Consider the following 19,913-nt stretch of genomic DNA (forward strand, 5'->3'; position numbering starts at 1 on the left):
ACATGAGGGACAAGACGAACACGGGTATGCTATAAGTATAGGTCAGGAACCTACACCTTCTGAGCAGCTAGTGTCATCCTGCCATCAGAGATCTTAGGAGCCCTTCTTGGCAAGAACAGGGGTGACAACTTTTTGAAAAGGAGATGTGAAAATAGGACAACAGGATTAACATCCCTAATCGGAAAACCAGAAATCTCAGATGCTCCCAAATCTCAAAATGCTGAGGTTCGACGTGACGTCCTAAGTGGAACATCACACAGCCCGTCTCACGTGATGTCCTAAGTGAAACATTACATAGCCTGTCTCACGTGCTGAGCTGAGATCCAAATGCACACACACAGAGTATGGTATGGTAATGCAGTGTCCCAGTGACAGGGTCCCAACTCTGAGGAAGTGTGCAACAGTGTGCTTGGATGCAGACACAGGTGGAGATGAGTGTAGCGGCACGAGGCAGCAACTGCACTTGACAGAAATGAGGGTATGCAACATGACTGTTCAATCCTCACACTATGCGCACGAGGTGAACCAAAATCACTGTATTTAGACTTGGATCCCATCCCCCAAATTTGTCATTATATATAGTTAGCTACCTGCTGCCCGCCCCTAGACTCATCATCTGAAGCATTTCTGGTCCCATACATTTCAGATGAGGGATATTCAACCTGTCCTTCCCTTTATGTAGGGCAAACACCAGTTCTAGGATTATGTGCACATTCAGGAATGGTTTAACCAATACAAAACTAGAAATGGAATTAAACTATCAGGATTTACTGTCTGTTCTCAGAGCTAGCAACAACAGTCTTACTATTTACTTCACGGCCTGCAACACCCCAAGGCCTGACCTCCTGCTCTAAGCAGAAGACATGAACAGCTAAATGAGGCCACAGGCAGACACAGAGGGTAGAAAGCACCCACCAGTGCCAGGTCAAAGTGGCTGGTGTCACCAAAATGGTGGCTAGTGTGTCTCAGGGCACTTTCGCTACCTGGGCGGTGGGGAACAGGGGGCCGTGTCTTCTACGCATCAATGCCTGGATTTTGATCCAGGTAAGAGGTTCCATTTCCCTGTTTTGTGACCCTGATTTTGTGTTCACATGACAGGGCCAACTAAAGCCCTGCTGTCCCTGACCTGTTAAGGGCCATGTCCTACAGAGACCATGGCAGAGGCCAAGAATGGCAAGGGACTAGGGGAAGGAGGGGGCATCTCCAGGATGTCTAGCCACCACCACAAAGGTTAGGACATGGCACCATGTGGGTGCATGAAGAGATGGGCAGGAGAATGGTGAGGTAGGCAGAAGCGTCCCGGGTGGTGTTAGCAGGGTTAGAGCATGCCAGGCCGGATATTCTGGTCAGCACTGTCTCTTACCACTGAAATTTATCAAGTGAGTGTAGAAGAATGATTCTCGATGAAATTTTTCTATGTCCAATATGGTGGGCCCCTCAAGGCTACTTCTCAAAGTTTTCTTGGAACCACTTTTGTCTGCAATGAGGGACTCTAGCATAGTTCTCACCATGTAAAGCTGTATTATCCAAGGAGATATTTGTAGGGGAAAAAAATATAAATGGTACATTAGTTACATCAAATGGGAAAATCTATAGAAGAAGAACTGCTCCACTACACTCTGACTAAGTCCCACGCCCACAATCAGCCTGACACAGACAGGCTGTCCAGAGGGCCTGGGGATCCACATAGCCAAGACGCTGCCTCTTAGGATGAGCTATGTGTAGAGGAGCAGCTCGCCTCCGTGCCATAAGCATCAACAAGAAAAACAAACGATGTCTTACCACCAAAGGTTAAAAGAGGTGGATAGGTGTACGACTGCCTCAGAAACGCGTTTACCACATGCAAGAGCCTTTCCATGCCCAGAGACTTGAGCTGCCTCAGCAGCTCGGCAGAGCTCAAGGACTCAGCCATAGTGCGCACCAGGTAGAGCTAGACATAGACAGACAGGGAAGGAGAAGCGGGAGAGAGCCGTTAGTCACATGATGCACAGGTCTGAGTCGGGGGGACACAGGGACAGGCAAATGGAATGGAAGAGCGGAGGGCAGTGATATGCCTCACACAGACCCCAAGAATGGCCAAGAGCCTTCCTCCTGATCTTCAGAGGGTTCCGTATAGACCCAGCCATGGGCTTTGCTAGTACCTTGCTACAGGAGGGATAGAGAGTATGAGGCTTCTGAGAGAGACGTGTAAGGAAGACAGGTTCCCAAAGCAGAGGAGCATATAAACCAAGTGTAAGTCAGTGGGAAGCACCCCGAGGAAGGCCGACACACGTCGGAAGAGAAAGCAGAAACGGTGGCTTCAGACCACGACATAGGAAAGCACAGTTCATTTTTTAGGAGCGCTCGATTTATAGATTCGACGTGAAAATTACAGTCATACATTTAAACACTGAAAGGGAAACACAGACGTGCTGGCACATGCCTGCAGGGCTAGGAGGCTGAAACAGAGGACCGCTGAGGCCGAAGCTAACCCTGAGCTATGTACAGTGAGTACCAGGCCAGCCAAGGCTGTAAGACTCTGCCTTTAAAAATACAAAAGGGGTGCTGAGCATGGAGGAGCATACTATAATCCCAGCACTCAGGAGGCAGAGGTCGTATGATCAGAAACTGGAGGCTAGCCTAGGTTATATTAGACCCTGTCTCCAAAAAGCAAAAAGGAAACAGCATAGATAGGAAAAATGTAGGCATATATTTCATAGACAGAGGTAGAATTGTTGTCAAATGACTTCTGCAGTTAAATGAACCAACCAGATACTCACAGGACAGTCTCAGGTAAGGTTTCAAATTGAGTTGGGCAGGGTACAGGAGAAGAGAAGAAAAGCCTCAGGCAGAACAGGAGTGCCCGGGCAGATCCAGCAACCACTATTTCAGCCCTGCCTCATCTGCCCCCCACCCCACCCTTAGCCCAGTGCTAGGATAAAGATGACGAGAACCTGTGTGCTGGAGGGTCCCACAGCACGGCGTGGCACCTTGATGTCAAAACCACTCTTAGGGTCCTTCTCTCCCCGCAGAGCTGGGTCGTTAAAGGGCTCATGCCCAGTCTCCCAGTCACACACAGTCTTCCTGATGGCCTGTAGGACACTGAACAACCCCATAAAGTCATCAGACACGGATTTCTACAATCACAGCATCTCCTCACCTAACAGGCAACGCACAAAGAAATCCTTCTGGCTGAGACAAGCTAAGGGTGTAGTTCATATGAAAGTTATAAAAGCAGAGGGCATCCTTTAGTGCTACTACTATCCCCAAAAGGCTTATCTCAGCTGTAGTTTGCACCAATTAGTCAGGAAGCAAGGTTTAACTTCATGAGCATAGGCCAGGTGGCTAAGTGAGGGCAGAGAGAATAGAACTCTTGAAAGCCTACCCAGTCAGCAGAGCTCCCCCTGGCTGTGGCCAATCATTTTGAGGAATGGGAAGCCATCACATAACTCAGGGGACTGGACACGTGCCTTGGCTCACTGGAAATGTAACCCCACTGCTAACAGGCGATATTAAAGGAGCACCGCCCAAGGACTTGAGACATCTCATGGGGACTCTGGCAACCTCTTGGGGAACGTGGTAAATAACACGCAAAGTATAGTATGCATTCTATAGACTCTGCCTAGTGGAACAGGTCTGCTTTTCATCACGGGCAAGGACTTCTATATCCAATATGCCTCCAACGAAAAGTGAAAGGCTGAAACGAGGAGGGTTTCAGATTTCATATCTATTTGAGGCTATGAATATTTGAATATAAGTAAATTTTCTCAGGGGACAAGAACAAGTCTAAAAAGGATAGTAATATACATATATATATATGTATATATATATATATATATATATATACATATATATATCCAGATGGATTAAATAATTTTGCATATAAAATTATCTAATATAGGATGCAATTGTCTACTATGGCATTATACTGTCATTACAAAGTTTTGGGTTTATAAGATCCAGTAGTAAAGTATGTTTAGTATGTATAAGGATCCATGTTCATCCTTAACACCACACACACACACATGTAAATGTACATACATGTAAGAGCTCTCTCTCTCTCTCTCAGACTTTTGGAGCATTACAATGTACACACAGTATGGAATTTTACTTATGCTACAAACCAATATTATCTTAGGTAAAAAGCATAGCAACTGTAAAGCAAAACCAGCACTATAAATTCCTGAATTCTACTAGGTTTCATTTACACGTTTCTTTGAAAGTCAACTTATATAAAAAGCTCACATTTAAAACTCTCAAGATCTCTTAAGTTTTACCATATCTAGGTCATTTTTGCCAGACTTGTAGGAGAATCTAAAAGAAACCTGCCAAGGATGATATATTTGGGGGAGAGAGAAGAATGTGGGGCTTCGTATCCCTGACTACCTGGAGACTGGAATCGTCACTTGTTCCTGGATGGCCAAACTCCTTGATTTCAGTCGTAAACTAGCTACTGTTGTTCAGGATATCAACTGGACTCACTACATTCTATGTAGATATAATCATCAAAAAAATATAACTAGGAGTTAAAAATAAATGTACTGAGTCTACTTATGAAAATATGACACTCCATCTGTCTGAATCTAGGCTCCATCCACTGCTTTGGGGCTGGGGGGGAGGGTTGGAAGGCTGACCTCTGGATGACGTTCTTTTTCTTCTTGATGGCCTGTCGCAGTGGTTCCCTGAGGGTCACCTGGGAGAAGTCCTGAAGCGCAGCGTAAACCGTGTGCCTGATGGCGTGATTGAACACACTCTCCATCCTGCCCATCAGCACCTGCAGGCCTTTGATCATGGCAATCACCTGTAAGGACACAGCTTTCAGTGGCTGGACAGGGACAGGGGACAGTCCTTCATTGCCTGGGTCTCTTTCTCACTCACAGACCTTTCCCTGATTTCCCTCCTTTCCACTACAAAGCTACCTTGTCCCATTGCCACCTTCCCCAGAGCAGAGGACCGGGTGTGCTCTGTGCCTGCCAGGAACTGAACTCATCTCGTCTCACCATGAGTTCCCTGAGGGCAGCGGTACATCTGACTCAAGGACACCCTGGCCACCATGTCCATCCGTGATGGACTTCAAATGCAGAGGTAAATGTTCAAAATGCAAATATGGAAGGAATCAGGAAAGGACAAGGAGTTGCAAGAGTTTGCACATTAAATTCCACTTGTTGACTTAAAACGTGGAAAAAATACTAGAAAAAAAATGAAGTCAAGTGTTTGTTTTTAAAACAGAAGAAACTTTTACTTTTTAAAAAAAGTGCATAAGGCAGAGGCTAGAGACATGGCTCAGCAGTTAAGAGCACTGGATGCTTTTCCAGAGGACCTGGGTTCAATTCCCAACCTTCATATAGTGACTCACAACCATCTACAACTCCAATTCCAAGTCCAGTGACCACTTCTTGCCTCCATGGGCAACACCCGTATACATAAAATAAGTAAAATAAACTAAAGAGCACATGGGAACTATACCTGTATAAAAATGAAGGCATTATGTATTTGGACTCAAAGAAGCAAGAGAAGGCTGAAAGGTGAAGCCAAGCTCTGAATATGAACATGAGAAATGCAAAGCTTGAAGGTAATAGTCATGTGATCATTATCATGAATTTACAAAAAGAATAGTCAAGTGTACCACTAAAAGTATATGGGAAGGAATATTGAACTATGTGTGCGTATGTGTTTCTATCTTTACAACACAGGAAAAGAAAGGAATAAAACAACAGAGAAGTCCAATGAGTGATCAACAAAGACAAAAGTTGCTTCGTAAACCATAAATACTGACCAGCAGGGCTGGCCAAGGAAAAACAAGTAAGATATAGATGATCAGATTCAGAATAAAAAGGTAGATATTACTGTAGGTAATAATAATTATCATTATTACCATAGGTAATAATTAATAATAATTAATGATGATGATGACGACGACGATGATAAGTCTTCAAAAGAGGAAGCTCTGCCCAGTGGTCACTAAGCTCATGCGCTACCTCATTCACTCCTAAGCCAATCACTAGGTAGCTTAGTCTAGGAATAACTATAAAGAGAACACAGAATAACCAAGATGAGGTGGTGAAAGAAATGTAAGCGCAGCTTAACAACAATACCTAGAAAGGGAACTAAAGAACTCTTACAATTCAATAATCAATTTTAAAAATAGGTGGAGACTTTGAACTCCAAAGACATCACAGATAAGTGCCAGTGAAGAATTGGTAGACTAATTATGACTAGGAAACAACCAAGCCTGCCTGTCGTATGGCTCTCCTCTCATGGGGCAGAGGCCAAATCCCACTCCATCGCCTGTCTTCCCACTTCTGAGAGACCACGCTCCACTCACGAGCTCTCACTGAGGGGCTGGCTCCCTGCGTTGGACAGGCTGCCAACACATACCTAAGAAGCTAACAGCCCCTCTTCTCTCTAACAGACGCAGTGGGCTGCCCACCATACAAGCAATGGCATCGCACAACAGTCTGTCCATGCTTCCCCTTTGCCTTTGGAAGGCAGCACTATCGGCGGCACAGAGCACAGGAAGCAGAGCTTTCTCACCTCCACCAGGGCAAACTTCTCCTCAGTGGTGTAGTTGTAGCGTGTGGCTCGCTCGTACTCCTCAGCGTTGTCGGGGCAGTCCTTGTTGGAGTACTTGTCTGTTGGATGTACAAGTTTCCAGGAATACTAATGCAGTCAGAGAGAGAGAGAGAGAGGGGGAGAGGGAGAGAGATTAATTCTATGCTGAAAGCAAAATACTTGATTTTGGACAGACAATAATAGCATGGCTGAGTCCACCAAGAAGTGAACTTTTAAAACATGTACTGCTTTCTGAATCAATCTCAATCCCAATCTCTCTCTCTCTCTCTCTCCCTCCCTCCCCTTCGCCCCTCCCCCACACCTCAAAAAAAAAATAGCAAACACTCAGTCATATAAACCAAGCTTAAGAACTAACCCAGGTAAAATGTCAAATTACTGTATGCTGAACAAGTAAAACTTTACGACTTGTTTGCATTTAAAACAAAAATTTGCCTTTTAAACGACCATGTAGCTGGGCGTGGTGGAGCATGCCTTTAATCCCAGCACTCGGGAGGCAGAGGCAGGTGGATTTCTGAGTTTGAGGCCAGCCTGGTCTACAGAGTGAATTCCAGGACAGCAAGGGCTACACGGAGAAACCTTGTCTCGAAAAAAACAAAACAAAAAACAAACAAACAAAAAAAACCCAAAGAACACTTTTTAAAAGGGAAAAACATATGCAATTTATAGTTGAATGTTTTTATGTTACTGGAAACATTTTATTAAACCTTAAAGATGCAAATGGTTACAAGTCCAAAAGATGAGATGCTGGACAAAGGAGACGAATGGGAGCTGGAGAGATGGTAAGGGCACTTGTCACCGAGCCTGATGGCCAAAGTAGCATTGCTGGTAAACATTCTTGCCACGGCAAGCTGTCCTCCAACCCCCATAGCTTTAGTTCTATCTGAAAAGATGAAACCCTTCACAGGATACTGCCAAGGTCTGGAGTAAAAGCACTTCTAAGCAACTAGGAGTGACTGCAGTCACTCCGATGCCCACACCCGTGACGAATGCTGTGCCTACCACTTCCATCACGTGAGCGCTCCACTGCGACAGAAGCTGCAGGCCCTGCAGAGCCAGATCGAAGAGCTTCCGGTACTCAGCATCTGTCTTCTGGGCTTCCTGCCGGCCAGACCCTGTGACTACCTAGGGCACAGAGGCAAAGGCATTAAGAAAACCCACCCAGCTTCCCTCAGGTCTCACTGCCGTGGCTTGCCTTCCTGAAGAACTCTTGAACTCTCTCAGGAGACCTGTTAGCATTCATGAGGGCTGTGTGGAGAGGTCACTGGAAGGCCTGCTCCTCTCCTCAGTGTGTAAGGAGTTCATGGCTGCTCAGTTCAGTTTTATGTAACTATCTGAAAACTATCCATGATACTGCAAGTACCCCAGTTAAACTCTTAGTTCGTGAAACTAGACTTGGAGAGAATTGTTTCTTTGATTTGCCATCAGTGCCCTATCTGGAATAGACAGTAGTTTCATCTCCCCAGCAAAGCTCATATAGCATCCAGAAATGCTACTCTAGAAATCTATTTCAAAGTCCCATATGGAAAGAAAGACAGAAAGAAAAGAAAAGAAGAGAAGAGAAGAGAAGAGAAGAGAAGAGAAGAGAAGAGAAGAGAAAAGAAAAGAAAAAAGAAAAGAGGAGTCTGAACACTGGGCACTGGTGGCACATGCCTATAATCCCAGCACTTGGGAGACAGAGGCAGGCAGATTTCTGAGTTCGAGGCAGGCAGATTTCTGAGTTCGAGGCCAGCCTGGTCCACAGAGTGAGTTCCAGGACAGCCAGGGCTACACAGAGAAACCTTGTCTCGAAAAACAGTTAAAAACAAAACAAACAAACAAAAAAACAAGAAAAGAGTCTGAACATAGTCCCCTTTCTGCTTCGTAGCTAAGAGACTTGAACCTACTACCGATCGATCTGCATCTGCTTCCTCAGTGCTGGGGTTACAAGTAGGTACCACTTGGAGTTTTGGTTGTTCTTATTTTAACTACACAGTGTTGGAGATGGACCTCACACATGCTGGATACTCTTGTGTTGAGCTATAAGCTCAGTCCCATGAACAGACCTTTGTACAAAAGAGATGTATAACCGCCCAATGAATATGTGAAAAGATGTTCAACAACATTAGTCAGGGGATAACTTAAATCCAAACCTGTTGAGAACTGGCTGTGGTCTGATCTAAGTCACATCTCAATGTTAGAAACTGCTTTTTCAGGTTGTGCCTTGCCCTAATAAACTTCATTTTACAAGCAGCATTTGCCTCTGGACTCAGATACTTGGTAGGCATATAAGTCTATAGAGCCATGCTCCTACAGATACATAACTATACCATGGGATAGCCTGCTTAGAGACCTGTCACCTGACTACTCAGTATGTGTGTCAAGAGATGGGCAGAAAGCTCAGCTGTCCCAGGGCTTTAGCCCAGCTTGGTCTCCATGGTTACCACAGCCTACTCATCTGCCTGTCTATATATTTGCCCATCTGGAACTGCTGCCTCTTCATCAATCTAGACTTTCCTGTCCTCTGTTCTGCATCCTCCGTGGTCCTGATCCTTGCTTCTACAGCTCTGGTCAACCCTGAGGCTCAGGTCAAACCTGTGACTCAGCAGTACTAACTGCAGAACTGCCTCTAGCTCACTGTCTGAGCCCACGGTGAGCCCTCTGCATTGCTATCAGCCTTAGGCTTGCCTCCAGTCAAGCTTCCTTTCTTGAAATTACTTCAACTTGGCTGCAGCCTCCTTTACCTTCATGGTTGCCATTCTGTAACCTACATCTATACATACCTGTATATAGAGGTACAGTGACTGTGTCATTTTGTAATGTGTCATCTGGAAGTTAATATTAGCAAACTAAGATCAAAATAAAAAAAAAAAACTTTTTGCCTCAGCTCTCAAGAACTTTGGAACGTTACAGCAAAATGCTTTTAATGAATCCTAGCACTCAGGAGGCAAAGGCCGGTGGATCGCTGTGAGTTTGAGGCCAGCCTGATCTACAGAGAGATCAGAGCAAGTTCCTGGACAGCCATGGCTACACAGAGAAACCCTGTCTCGAAAAACAAAAACAAAACAAAAAAACTTTCAACAAAACCATCAGTTTGTAAACTATCATTATTCATTAAGTTCTAACACTGAATAAAGACACATGCATGTTCTTGTAAGCTCCGACATAACACATTCACAGCTAAACCACAACCAGAAACCACTTCAGATTCACCACAAGTCAGGATCAAAAATAAAAAGATGGGTGTGGTGGTGCATGCAGGAATCACAACACTCAATGGGCTGAGGGTTCATGGCTACCCACAAACAAAAACCTTACCATCTTGTTGTAAAGAGAACTAAGGTGGTGGTGCAAGCCACCTGGGAGCAGCTTTAATCCCATCACTAAGGAGGCAAAGACAGATGGATTTCTGTGAGTCTGAGGCCAGCCTGGTCTACTAAGTGAGTTCTAGGACAGCCAGGGCTACAAAAAAGCCCTGTCTCAAAAACCCAGAGGGAGGTGGGGCAAAAACCTATCACAGACCTTAGGAAGAAGCCAGGCAATGAATGCTATAAAATGCATTTAACTGGAGCTCTTCATTCCTCCAGATGTTCATATTGTTCAAGAGTTTCCTATTAACTCATTTTACAAGCACAGCCTGAAGTCCCATGGAGCTGGGATCCACTAACCATTTGTACACCCCAGGCTGGACTAGCAGCAGGAACAGTGGTCTGGTGGTACCTCTTCACTGGGAACTACCCAGTTAGGTAGGGTATATCCTGGGAACAGCAGACAACCTGAGACATTTGGAGAAGCAGGCTTTTTCAGTCATTTAGGTTCCATTACTAGTGTTTCAAATCTTGCAATGCTTATGACCAGAAAGCAAAAGTGTTGTCTACTTGTGTTAACTGTTCTCCTATAAACCCGGAGAACCAACTGGTTCTCAAAACCAGACTAAGACCTGCATTCCTCACAGTTGATCTCACATAAATACAAGTTATGACTGCACTGTGGCCTTCACATCACTGCCTGCTCACTGCCATCACTGCCTGCTCAATGCCATCACTGCCTGCTCACTAAGATCAGAAGTGACTTCCATGCTTCTCCTGACTAGATCCTCCCAAAGGCTGTAACTACCTTCTTGCTTATCCCACAAGCCTAGTAGCCATGCTGCATAGGTAAAATAATGTGTGTCCAAAAAACAAAAGCAGTCATGGCAACCTGACTACAGAACAGTAAAGAATTATAAAGACCCATTTCTGGGAGATGTCTCTTCCTAACTCAACTCTAGGCCCAGACTTCCCAGACAGTACCTACTAAGGAACGAGGAGTTAAACTTCCATGAGAGGCCAATAAAGGTCCCACAGATGGACAACAAAGGTCATAACCGTCCTGCTTTATCCTCACCTTCCTAATTTGAGATGAAGACCTGGCGGGGAGACAAAGGCCAGACAGGCGTTTTGTACCAGTAGAGGCCCTACAGGCCGACCTGTCTAACAAGTTCAAGGCTAGAGCAGACACATTTAGCCAAAGTTGTGGGTGTGTCAGCTTCCCTTTATTTAAAGTGAGCAACCCTAAATAGGGGAAGAAGACTGCCCCGATTTCAGCACACCATGAACCCTTCAGAGTCCACCCTCTGCCTTCTAGGGAATCTTTCTGTGTGCCTTGCTGCTGTGGATGCTCATTTTTAATAAAAGTGTTCTCCACTGGCTGATTATGTCTGAGATTCCCCCTGATGCTACCTGGCGTGCTTCATTTTTCCTGACTTTCAATTCTTTACCTGGCAGAGGAAATGAACCCAATCCAGATCCACAGAGGTGTTCTCTCTGTGCCAACCTAGTGGCCTTAGGACTGACATCTTTCTAAATATGACAAGGCCCATAGACCAGAAGATGTCTTCTTTCCCCTGATAGCTTCCCTCTCCTTTTAGTTCCTATTGCTCCATCCTCTCCTTAGTTTTTCTTTTGGTTTCTTTTTCCTTGTCTTTTTTATTTTTTTCCTCTTCTGACCCCACCCCTTTGCCCCCGTCCTCCCTCTCATTCCCAACCCCCTTTAGACTGAGGCTTACACTCAACAGTCATATATATTCAAGGCAAGTGTTCTACCAGTTCCAGTCCTCCCAGTGTTTTCCTGATGCAAAGCTGTATTTTATATATCTGAGCAGACACAGACAAGACTAACTGCACTGATTCATCAATTCTGAAGTGTTTTGTTTTTATTTTAAGTATTTAGGTTTGGGTTTGGGGAATTTATTTAGTTTTGCCAGTTTAAAGAAATGGTTTTTTTAAAAATCTGAGATTTTTTCAAAACAATTAATGTAAATAGTTGCGTGCAAAAGAATAAAACCAACACTCGGGAGTCTATGTGGCTCTGCGGGCTGGATGGTGCAGTGGGTGCGTACCTCGCTATTGCTGTAGCGTGCCAGTTCGGAGATGAAGCGCATATGGTCCTCACGGATCTGGATCATCTGCTCACAGATGTTGTACTGCGGGCTGCTGCTGGAGGACGTGCAGGTCCACCTGGGCATGGAGAGGGAGCCCTGTGTGACCAGAGGCACCAGCACAGTGCCTAGGACCATTCAACAAGTTTTACGTTCACCAAAGAGTTGTTAAAGGAATATTTGACAGAAACCACGTGGGGCTTATAAAACCTGAAGCACGGACTACACAGCTTTCACTAGGAGAGGCTAGCTGACTCCCTGAGGGAGAAATCCAAAGTCTAAATCATAGCTAAGTAGGTTAGTACAGGCTGGTTACGGGTATGAGTGCCCAACAAATCAGTAAAAACACCTGAGAAATTCAATGGGCTATGTGCATCATACAGTAAGATCCTATGCTTATAGTAAGTTGTAACAGTAAGCCACTGAACCTTGATAGCTGCGACTACTCTCTGCATAGAGACAGAGTAGGTGCTTCAGGACCTGGGGCCACAGTGTCTCTGTCACATCTGGGAAGGTCTCCGCTTACACACACACACACACACACACACACCACTTTTTTGTAAAAAACCATTCCCATTAATAACCATATAAGATCAGTCTCAGTCCTAGGGCCCTTAAAAACATAGGCCTGGATTGGTTTAGCCCTCAGGTGACAATTTTGTAAACTCTGTTAATATACACGAATAGCCCCTGCTTTTCTCCAGGGTTGATTGACAAGCGTGTTTCACCACATCTCTGGATCCAGAAAAGTATTTTTATATTCTCAACTAGCACTGTGTGGTAGAAATCTTTATAATAATAAAAATATCTTAAGTCTTTGCTGCCCAACATGCTAATCATTGGCCACTGAACATTCAAACTGTGGTTTGCTTTACTAAAGAAATTAAAATATTTAGTGCTTTTATCAATGAATTTAATTAAACTTAAACAGCCACACTTGGGAGGGGCTACCATATGGGATATTTGCTTCCATGCCCCGTGAGAATGTCAAGGTAACTACTTTAGATGAATGCATTTTATCTAAAGGTGCCTAGAGAGTAATGCAAGCTCTAGGGATCAGCTTATTTTTTTCCTACCGGGACTTATTCTCCTCATAGTGTGCGCTGGTCTTGATGTATCTTGCCAGTTCTATTTGCATATCTCCAAAGAGTGGAACCACCTGTAGCTGCTATATTCACATAAGAAAGAGAGAATGTCACAAAGTACATCTAGGCACCAAATAAATAATCACTAGGAAAATAACTAACGCTGTTAGCTTGAGTTGAACACAGTTGTAAATCATCCAATATATAAATAGCTACTTTAAAAAGAACAAAATACAATTTAAGAAACAACACACGAAAATATATTTAAAGACTTAACTTACCTAGTGTTGCTATAGCCATAGCTGCATTTCTGTATATTCGTAACACTTAGATGAAAATTTATAGGCTAACAGTCTACAATAGATCTACATACTCATGAACAAAAGACGTATAAGATGTTAAAGCAAAAGTTCTATCCTTAAAAAAATCCTAGAGAAGCCTCTCAATGAATGGAATGTGATATTCACGTATTAGAGAGAGAGAGAGAGAGAGAGAGAGAGAGAGAGAGAGAGAGAGAAGAGAGAGAGAAAGAACAGGCAGAGGCACCTGAAGAATCCAGAGCAGAAAGAGAAAGCAGTAGACTGAACATGGCCAGCAGACTGGACATGACAAGGGCTATCTGCAAAAGAGGGACGAACAGCAGGGGAGAGAACAGAGAAGACTGAGAAGCAGCAGCAGAGAGGACGCAGAGAGAGGGAGAACAAGACAGCAAGAGCTCATGCATACCAAAAATAACAGGGTTATAAGGCGTATGAGTAGCTGGGGGAGGGAAGCCCAGGAGCTGGAGGGAGTTCAGGGTGGGAGAGGAGAAAAGAAGAACTAAGAGGCCAGCAGGACATGGAAATGTGGAACAGGTACATGTAATACACAGAGAGCCTGGAGGCCGGCATGAGCTTTTGTATGCTGACAGGCACCACAGGTCGCCATATTTCCCTTCTGCCTTTGGAATTTGGGAAATGGAGTTTCCTTTGGACCTGATAGTTTTCATTAAGTTTATTCTTGGTTGTTGTTGCTAGGAATCAAATTCCAGGGTCATGTACATATCAAGTATAAGCACTTCTAGTACCAAGCTAAACTCCGAGGTCGCACCAATATTTATGGAATGAAAATAGATATTTCAGTAGGAAAATGCTTTTGTCTGTAAACCAGCAAACCAGTTCTAAAATATATATTGAAAAGCGTGCACGTATACCTTTAAAAGGTCCCTCTCAACATCTGAACAGCAATGATCTCTCTCTCTCTTTTCCTCCACCCTGTCTCTATCTCTCTCTCATATTCCCACTCCAAGACAGCCTTTCATTCTCACCTCTCCCCCAATAAAGCTCCTGCATTAGATCTATCATGTGACATGATCTTTACAGCATACCTTGGCCGGGACCCACCAAGGTACCCTCTGCTGCCTAATCTCAATAGTATCTAAGATTATCTTAAAGAATAAAACTGGAAGAGATTGTCTTCTAAATAAGCGCATCTGGAAGAAAGCTGGATAGTAAGGCAGTGTGGCCTGCATCAAGGAAGAAAGCCAGAATACAAGACAGAGACCCAGGTTAGATCCACAGACTAATTTATAAGCTAGAGAGGCTGTGGAGCAACAGACATAAATGTCTCTGTAACAAATAAGCAGGGTAAACTGAATACTAGAAAAAAAAAAAACAAACCAGAATGTCAGCTCTTACCCCCTACACACACACACACACACACACACACAAATATGGAGCCAGTTCCAGGGAGGGCTTATAGATCTAGATGAAAAAGGAAACACAGTACTACACAAAGGTAACATAGTAGAACATTCTTGGGATGCTTTAAAGGGTATAGGGATGAAAAGATTGGCTCTCTCAAGGACACAATAAAATCAAGAACTTCTGTTGATCAAATAACACCATAAAGCAAGTGAAGGGCAGAGGGGCTGAGGACAAAGCTCTCACAGCTCAATGACAGAGCCAAATGCTTAGCGTGTGTGGGACCTCGGGTTCAGTCCTCAGCAGCAAGAGGAAGCTGGAATGGGGACATGAAGCCTCAGGGCATAAAGTTTCAGCACTGGAATGGATCTCACACTGACAACATTAACGATCTTACATTGCTTGAAATTCACTATTAGAATATGTTTAATGAAAAATACATGAAAAATAAATACGAACTCAATTAGTTCACAGCAGATACATGTATTAAGACATCAGATTATACTCCATAAATATAAACTGGATTTACTTGTCAACTATCTTTTTAAAGCTGAGGGGTAGAGTTGAGACAGGGCCGGGTGGGATGGTAGGAGTCCCTGCAGATTTCACCCCGAGCAGGGCAACCTCAAAGAAATGAGTGCATGAAAACTCGGCACAGCCGGACTTGGTCAGCCAGACTGGATCAAAACTTCAGTGTCTGATCCTCAAAGTTTAGGAAAAAGTCTCCATGTGCAATTCCCATAAACAAAGTTTTAGGGGCAGCGACATTGAAAGCACCTCATAACAAAGCAAAGCACTGTGACCCGACAGGAAGAACGCGCTCTTCTGGCTGAGAAACAGAGCTCAGGGCAAGGCCTAAGGAGGAATGGTTTATAGTAAGCATAAGGATAGATTCTATTGGTGAAGGATGCAAAATACATGGGACCTTTTTCATTAGGATGGGTTCTAGTCACTGAGAGACAAGGCTCAGGATCAAGGCCTAAACAATGCCCAGGATTTGGCAGAATTCAGGAAGCTGGCTCCACAGATCACCAGACTGTCAGACAACATTCACTCCGCCCTCTTCCAGGTGTAAAAGCATCCTTTCCTTTCTTCTCTTGAAGAAAATAAAAAGCCATCGTGTTTAACAATTCTGCATCTTCTAAAGCTTTCTGTGAGCTGTGCCTCCTACCCTGCACGTATTCTTAAAACACATATCCAATAAAAGACTTAACTCTACAACATACAAAAAATGGCAAGTCAATAGAAAACAGAGCAGAAAAGACAAAATAGCATTAACACAAAGGAACACACCAGGGACACACCAGGAAGGATCAGCCGATAAGAAGACAGCGAGGCTGAGATCCAGTGGGTTATATACTTGTCATGCCAGCTTTAGTACCTGAGCTCCGTTCCCCAGAACCCATGCAGAAGCTGTATGCAGACAGAGCATGCATGGGCCCCTAGAGCTCAATGGCCCACTAGCCTGGCAAAATCAATGAACTCTAGGTTCAGGGAGAGATCCTATCTCAAAAAGTAAGTTAAAGACACAGAAGGAAACATCTGACATCAGCCACACCTACTTCAATGCGTACATATCCCATACATATATACACACAAACAAAACAAACACACATTCCACAGACATACATGCAGGCAAATTAACCATACACATAATGATAAATCATAAAGAAGACAAATCAATAAGTTCATGATGCAATCCAAAATTTTGGAAAAGCCAAGGAAAAAAAACCTAACTCAAACCGACACAGCAAGAATTAGTAAAAAAAATTAAAAAAAAAAAAAAAAGCAGAAACTAATGAAATAGAAACAAGGAAAACAATACAAAGAACCAACAAACCTCTGAGCTGGTTCTGTAAGATAAACAAGGTCACCAGTCCTTTACCCAACTAATGAGAAGAAAGAACGAATGCGAGTTAACAGAACCACAAGTGAATAGGAAGCATTCCGACAAACATCAAAGAAATTCAGAATATTAAGGGAATTCTTTAAACATCTGTACTCCATTACGTTGTAAAAGTAAAAGTCATGGATGGATTACTAGTTTAAGCCAAACTGTCAAAATTAAGCCTGGAAATCTGTGACCTGCATGGCTTATACCTAACAAGTATAGAATAGATGGGATTGGGTGGCCTTGCATCTGACCCAGGCACAAACTCAGCACATGTATTTTAAACCTCTGAATCAAGGGAGCGGGTTTACTGTAGGCAGCTAAATGAGAAGGTGAGCCTACAAAACATTCTACCCAAAATTTGCCCTGCCTACCAGATATGCAGGGATAAAAATGAAACAGAGATTGGGGTAATGGCCAACGAATGACCTGTCCAACTTAAGACTCATTCCATGGGAGCTAACCCTGACACTGCTAATGATACTCTGCTATGCTTGCAGACAGAAACCAAGCATAACTGTCACCCAGTAGCTGATGGAAACAGATACAGAAACCCACAGCAAACAAGAGGCAGAGCTCAAGGAGTCTAGTGAAAAAGACTTATGGCAAGTCCTGAGGGAGCCAGAGGGGTCAAGGACACCACAAGATCTACAGAGTCAACTATCCTAGGGCCATGGGGGTACACAGAGACTGAACCACCAACCAAAGAGCATGCAGGGGCTGGACCTCGGCTCCTTTACACTAAGGTAGCAGATGCGAAGCTTGGTTATCATGTGCGTCTCCCAACAATTGGAGCAGAGGCTGTCTCTGACTCAGACTCTGTTGCCTGCCTATGGATCCCTTTCCCCTAGCCGGGTTGCCTTGTCCGCCTCAGTGAGAGGATGCGCTCAGTCCTGATGTGCCAGGGAAGGTTGGTACCTATGGGTACCTCAGAGAAAGGGAGAGGGAAACTGGGGAAGAGGGGTTTGAGGGTAGGACTGGGAGTAGAGGAGGGGGGGGCTGCGATCAAGATCTTAAGGTGAATAAATTAATTAATGAAAAAATTGTGGAGATGAGATTATTGTATACGGCTGAACAGAAGGCAAAAATATTATACACAGCTGAACATGGAAGCAGGCTGTCCAAACCCAAGTTGTAGATACTTATGCAAAATGGACTCAGTAGGCTATACATGTGAATATGCATGGGTACGTGCACATATGTGTGTGTGTGTGTGTGTGACAATAAATAATTAAAGACACTGAATTTGCAATGGAGGTAAGGGAAAAGTTGGAGGAGGGGGTTAAAGTGATGTAGACACAGTGCTCAAATATAAAGTTCTCAAAAAAACTACAACTGAAAACAAAAATCAAAAAGCTAAATGTCACCACCAGCAGCAGCATCAAGATATAAGGAAAAGTGAGTCCTGTCTAAAAAGGACAGCATGAGTGGAAGGTGAATTCCACTGTGTCCCTCCGGAGCACAACTTCCACCTCCACGCTGACACATCCCTCGTTTACCTACTCCTCCTATATGCAAGACCTTACCCATTACCAATATTCAAGCCTTGTGTCAGTCATATCTGCTGACTCAATTTCTTATTTGGGAGCCATGGACTGTAGATTATAAAATATCATCATCATCGTCATCATCACCATCATCATGATGCATTATTATACAATCGCTGCACATGCCACAGCAATCACATAGAAAGAAGCCAGAATCAGTTCTCTCCTTCTACCTTGTTGCAGCTAGATCTCTCCCTTTCTTCTCATCTTAGTTATTTCTCTGTTGCTATGATAAAACACCAGGACCAAAGGGGTTTGTTTTAGATTATAGTTCCAGAGAGAGCTTCGTGATGGCCTGGGAGGCACTGCAGCAGATGGCTGAAGCAGGATGCTGAGGGAGCACATCTTCATTCAGATGAAGAAAGTAAACAGACTGAGCTGGACGTGGGGCCAACACATAAACGCTCAAAGCCCACCTGGGACTCCTTCCAGCAAGGCAGCACCATCTCCCTGGACAGCACCAACCACCAACTGGGGACCAAGTGTTCTCACCTGAGGCTAAGGGGAACATTTCTCATTCCAAGCACCACAGACAGAGCTGTTCTGCATTCTCCACGTTAACTGGCTTCTGGGCTTGCAGATAATTCTCCTGTCTCCACTTCCCATCTTGCTAGAGGAGCGGATTACAGATGCTCAGCACCACATCTGGCATTTTCTGTGGGTTCTGGGACCAAACGCCGCTTGTAAAGCTTATACAGAAGATGATTTTATCCTGCTGAGCCGTCCCCCAGCCCTGGATCGAGGATCTTATCTGAATCCTATGCATCAGTACTTTCCTGGACTGGGGTCAAACAGTTCCTAACCTGCTCAGTCAGCCCCTAGCTTCTCTTCCCACCCAGGTATACGGAGCTTCAAGACTTGGGTCTTAACTGATGTAATGCTGCTTGCTTTATGAGCACCATTGCCTCCTGGCAGCTTACCTACAATACCAACTGCCTAGATTATAAAGATCCGACATGCTTGTGGAAAACCCAGGTTTTCCCTGTAGGATCTTTTTATGGATATACTTTAAATGCTCTGGGCAAGACATCTAGGTTTAGCCAGACATTGGCTAAACAAAAGAAGAGGTATCAGATTCCTCTGATCAGAGCTCCACAAACCACAGAAGGAAATGCCAAGGGTCTTAGAAGTGGCTGTAACAACCACTACCAAAAAAGCAGCCAGAGCAACCTACTTAGGATGCTATTGTTTTAGATAATTGCCTTTTCTGATTTGCAAAGTGACTGATTAAATTACACATCTACAGGTTTTTATTAGAGCTAGACTTCGAAATCCCGATCTCCTGGTGCGGCATGCAAGCCTGTACTCCATCTCTGCAGGGGCTCTTCTGTAACTAAAGACACCATCATTGCATGGAAGATTCAGAGTCAACAGTTACTGAGCTGCAAGGTAATTTCCTAGTAAAATATTTCTAGAGCAAAAGAATGAAAGAAGCTAAGAGATGCTAATTTATCTGTAATTTAGTTACCATGACTGGCAGTAAAGATGCACTGGTCATATACACAGGAGAACGCTGCAAGTGACCTAGATCATTGTTCTTCGTGTTTACAGGTCTTACAGGAAGACATGCAGGCAGAAACCTTTTCCTTCCTGAATCTTGCAGGTATATATCACTCTACTAAAATGGTTCTAGCACAAGATAAAATAAAAATGAGCAAACCTACAAGCCCTCCCCACAGGCTCCCATGGGGATTCTTTTCGCAAACAGAGGGTTGGGCACACACAGCCAGAGGCAAAAAAGAGAGAAAAATCGTATGATTC

At 44.1% G+C, this 19,913-nt stretch overlaps 1 protein-coding gene across 2 annotated transcripts in view; it reads right to left on the bottom strand.

The window, feature by feature from the left end:
- The window catches only part of Cyfip1 (cytoplasmic FMR1 interacting protein 1), a 95,097-nt gene that overhangs the window by 34,700 nt on the left and 40,484 nt on the right, over positions 1–19,913 (bottom strand). Inside the window, exons 10-16 of one of the 2 annotated variants that reach the window (XM_021166451.3) lie at positions 13,024–13,115; positions 11,909–12,026; positions 7,552–7,674; positions 6,514–6,639; positions 4,614–4,780; positions 2,934–3,081; positions 1,364–1,517 (exon numbers count right to left, since the gene is read on the bottom strand). In XM_021166451.3, coding sequence (XP_021022110.1) covers positions 1,364–1,517; positions 2,934–3,081; positions 4,614–4,780; positions 6,514–6,639; positions 7,552–7,674; positions 11,909–12,026; positions 13,024–13,115 — 928 coding nt within the window. Of the gene's footprint in view, positions 1–1,363; positions 1,518–1,782; positions 1,931–2,933; positions 3,082–4,613; positions 4,781–6,513; positions 6,640–7,551; positions 7,675–11,908; positions 12,027–13,023; positions 13,116–19,913 lie in introns of both variants that reach the window. The other variant, XM_021166452.3, reaches the window with a different exon arrangement.

The sequence above is a fragment of the Mus caroli genome, unplaced genomic scaffold (assembly GCF_978045245.1).
Source record: "Mus caroli unplaced genomic scaffold, Mus_caroli_1 scaffold_8, whole genome shotgun sequence".
In the NCBI taxonomy this organism is placed as follows: domain Eukaryota; kingdom Metazoa; phylum Chordata; class Mammalia; order Rodentia; family Muridae; genus Mus; species Mus caroli.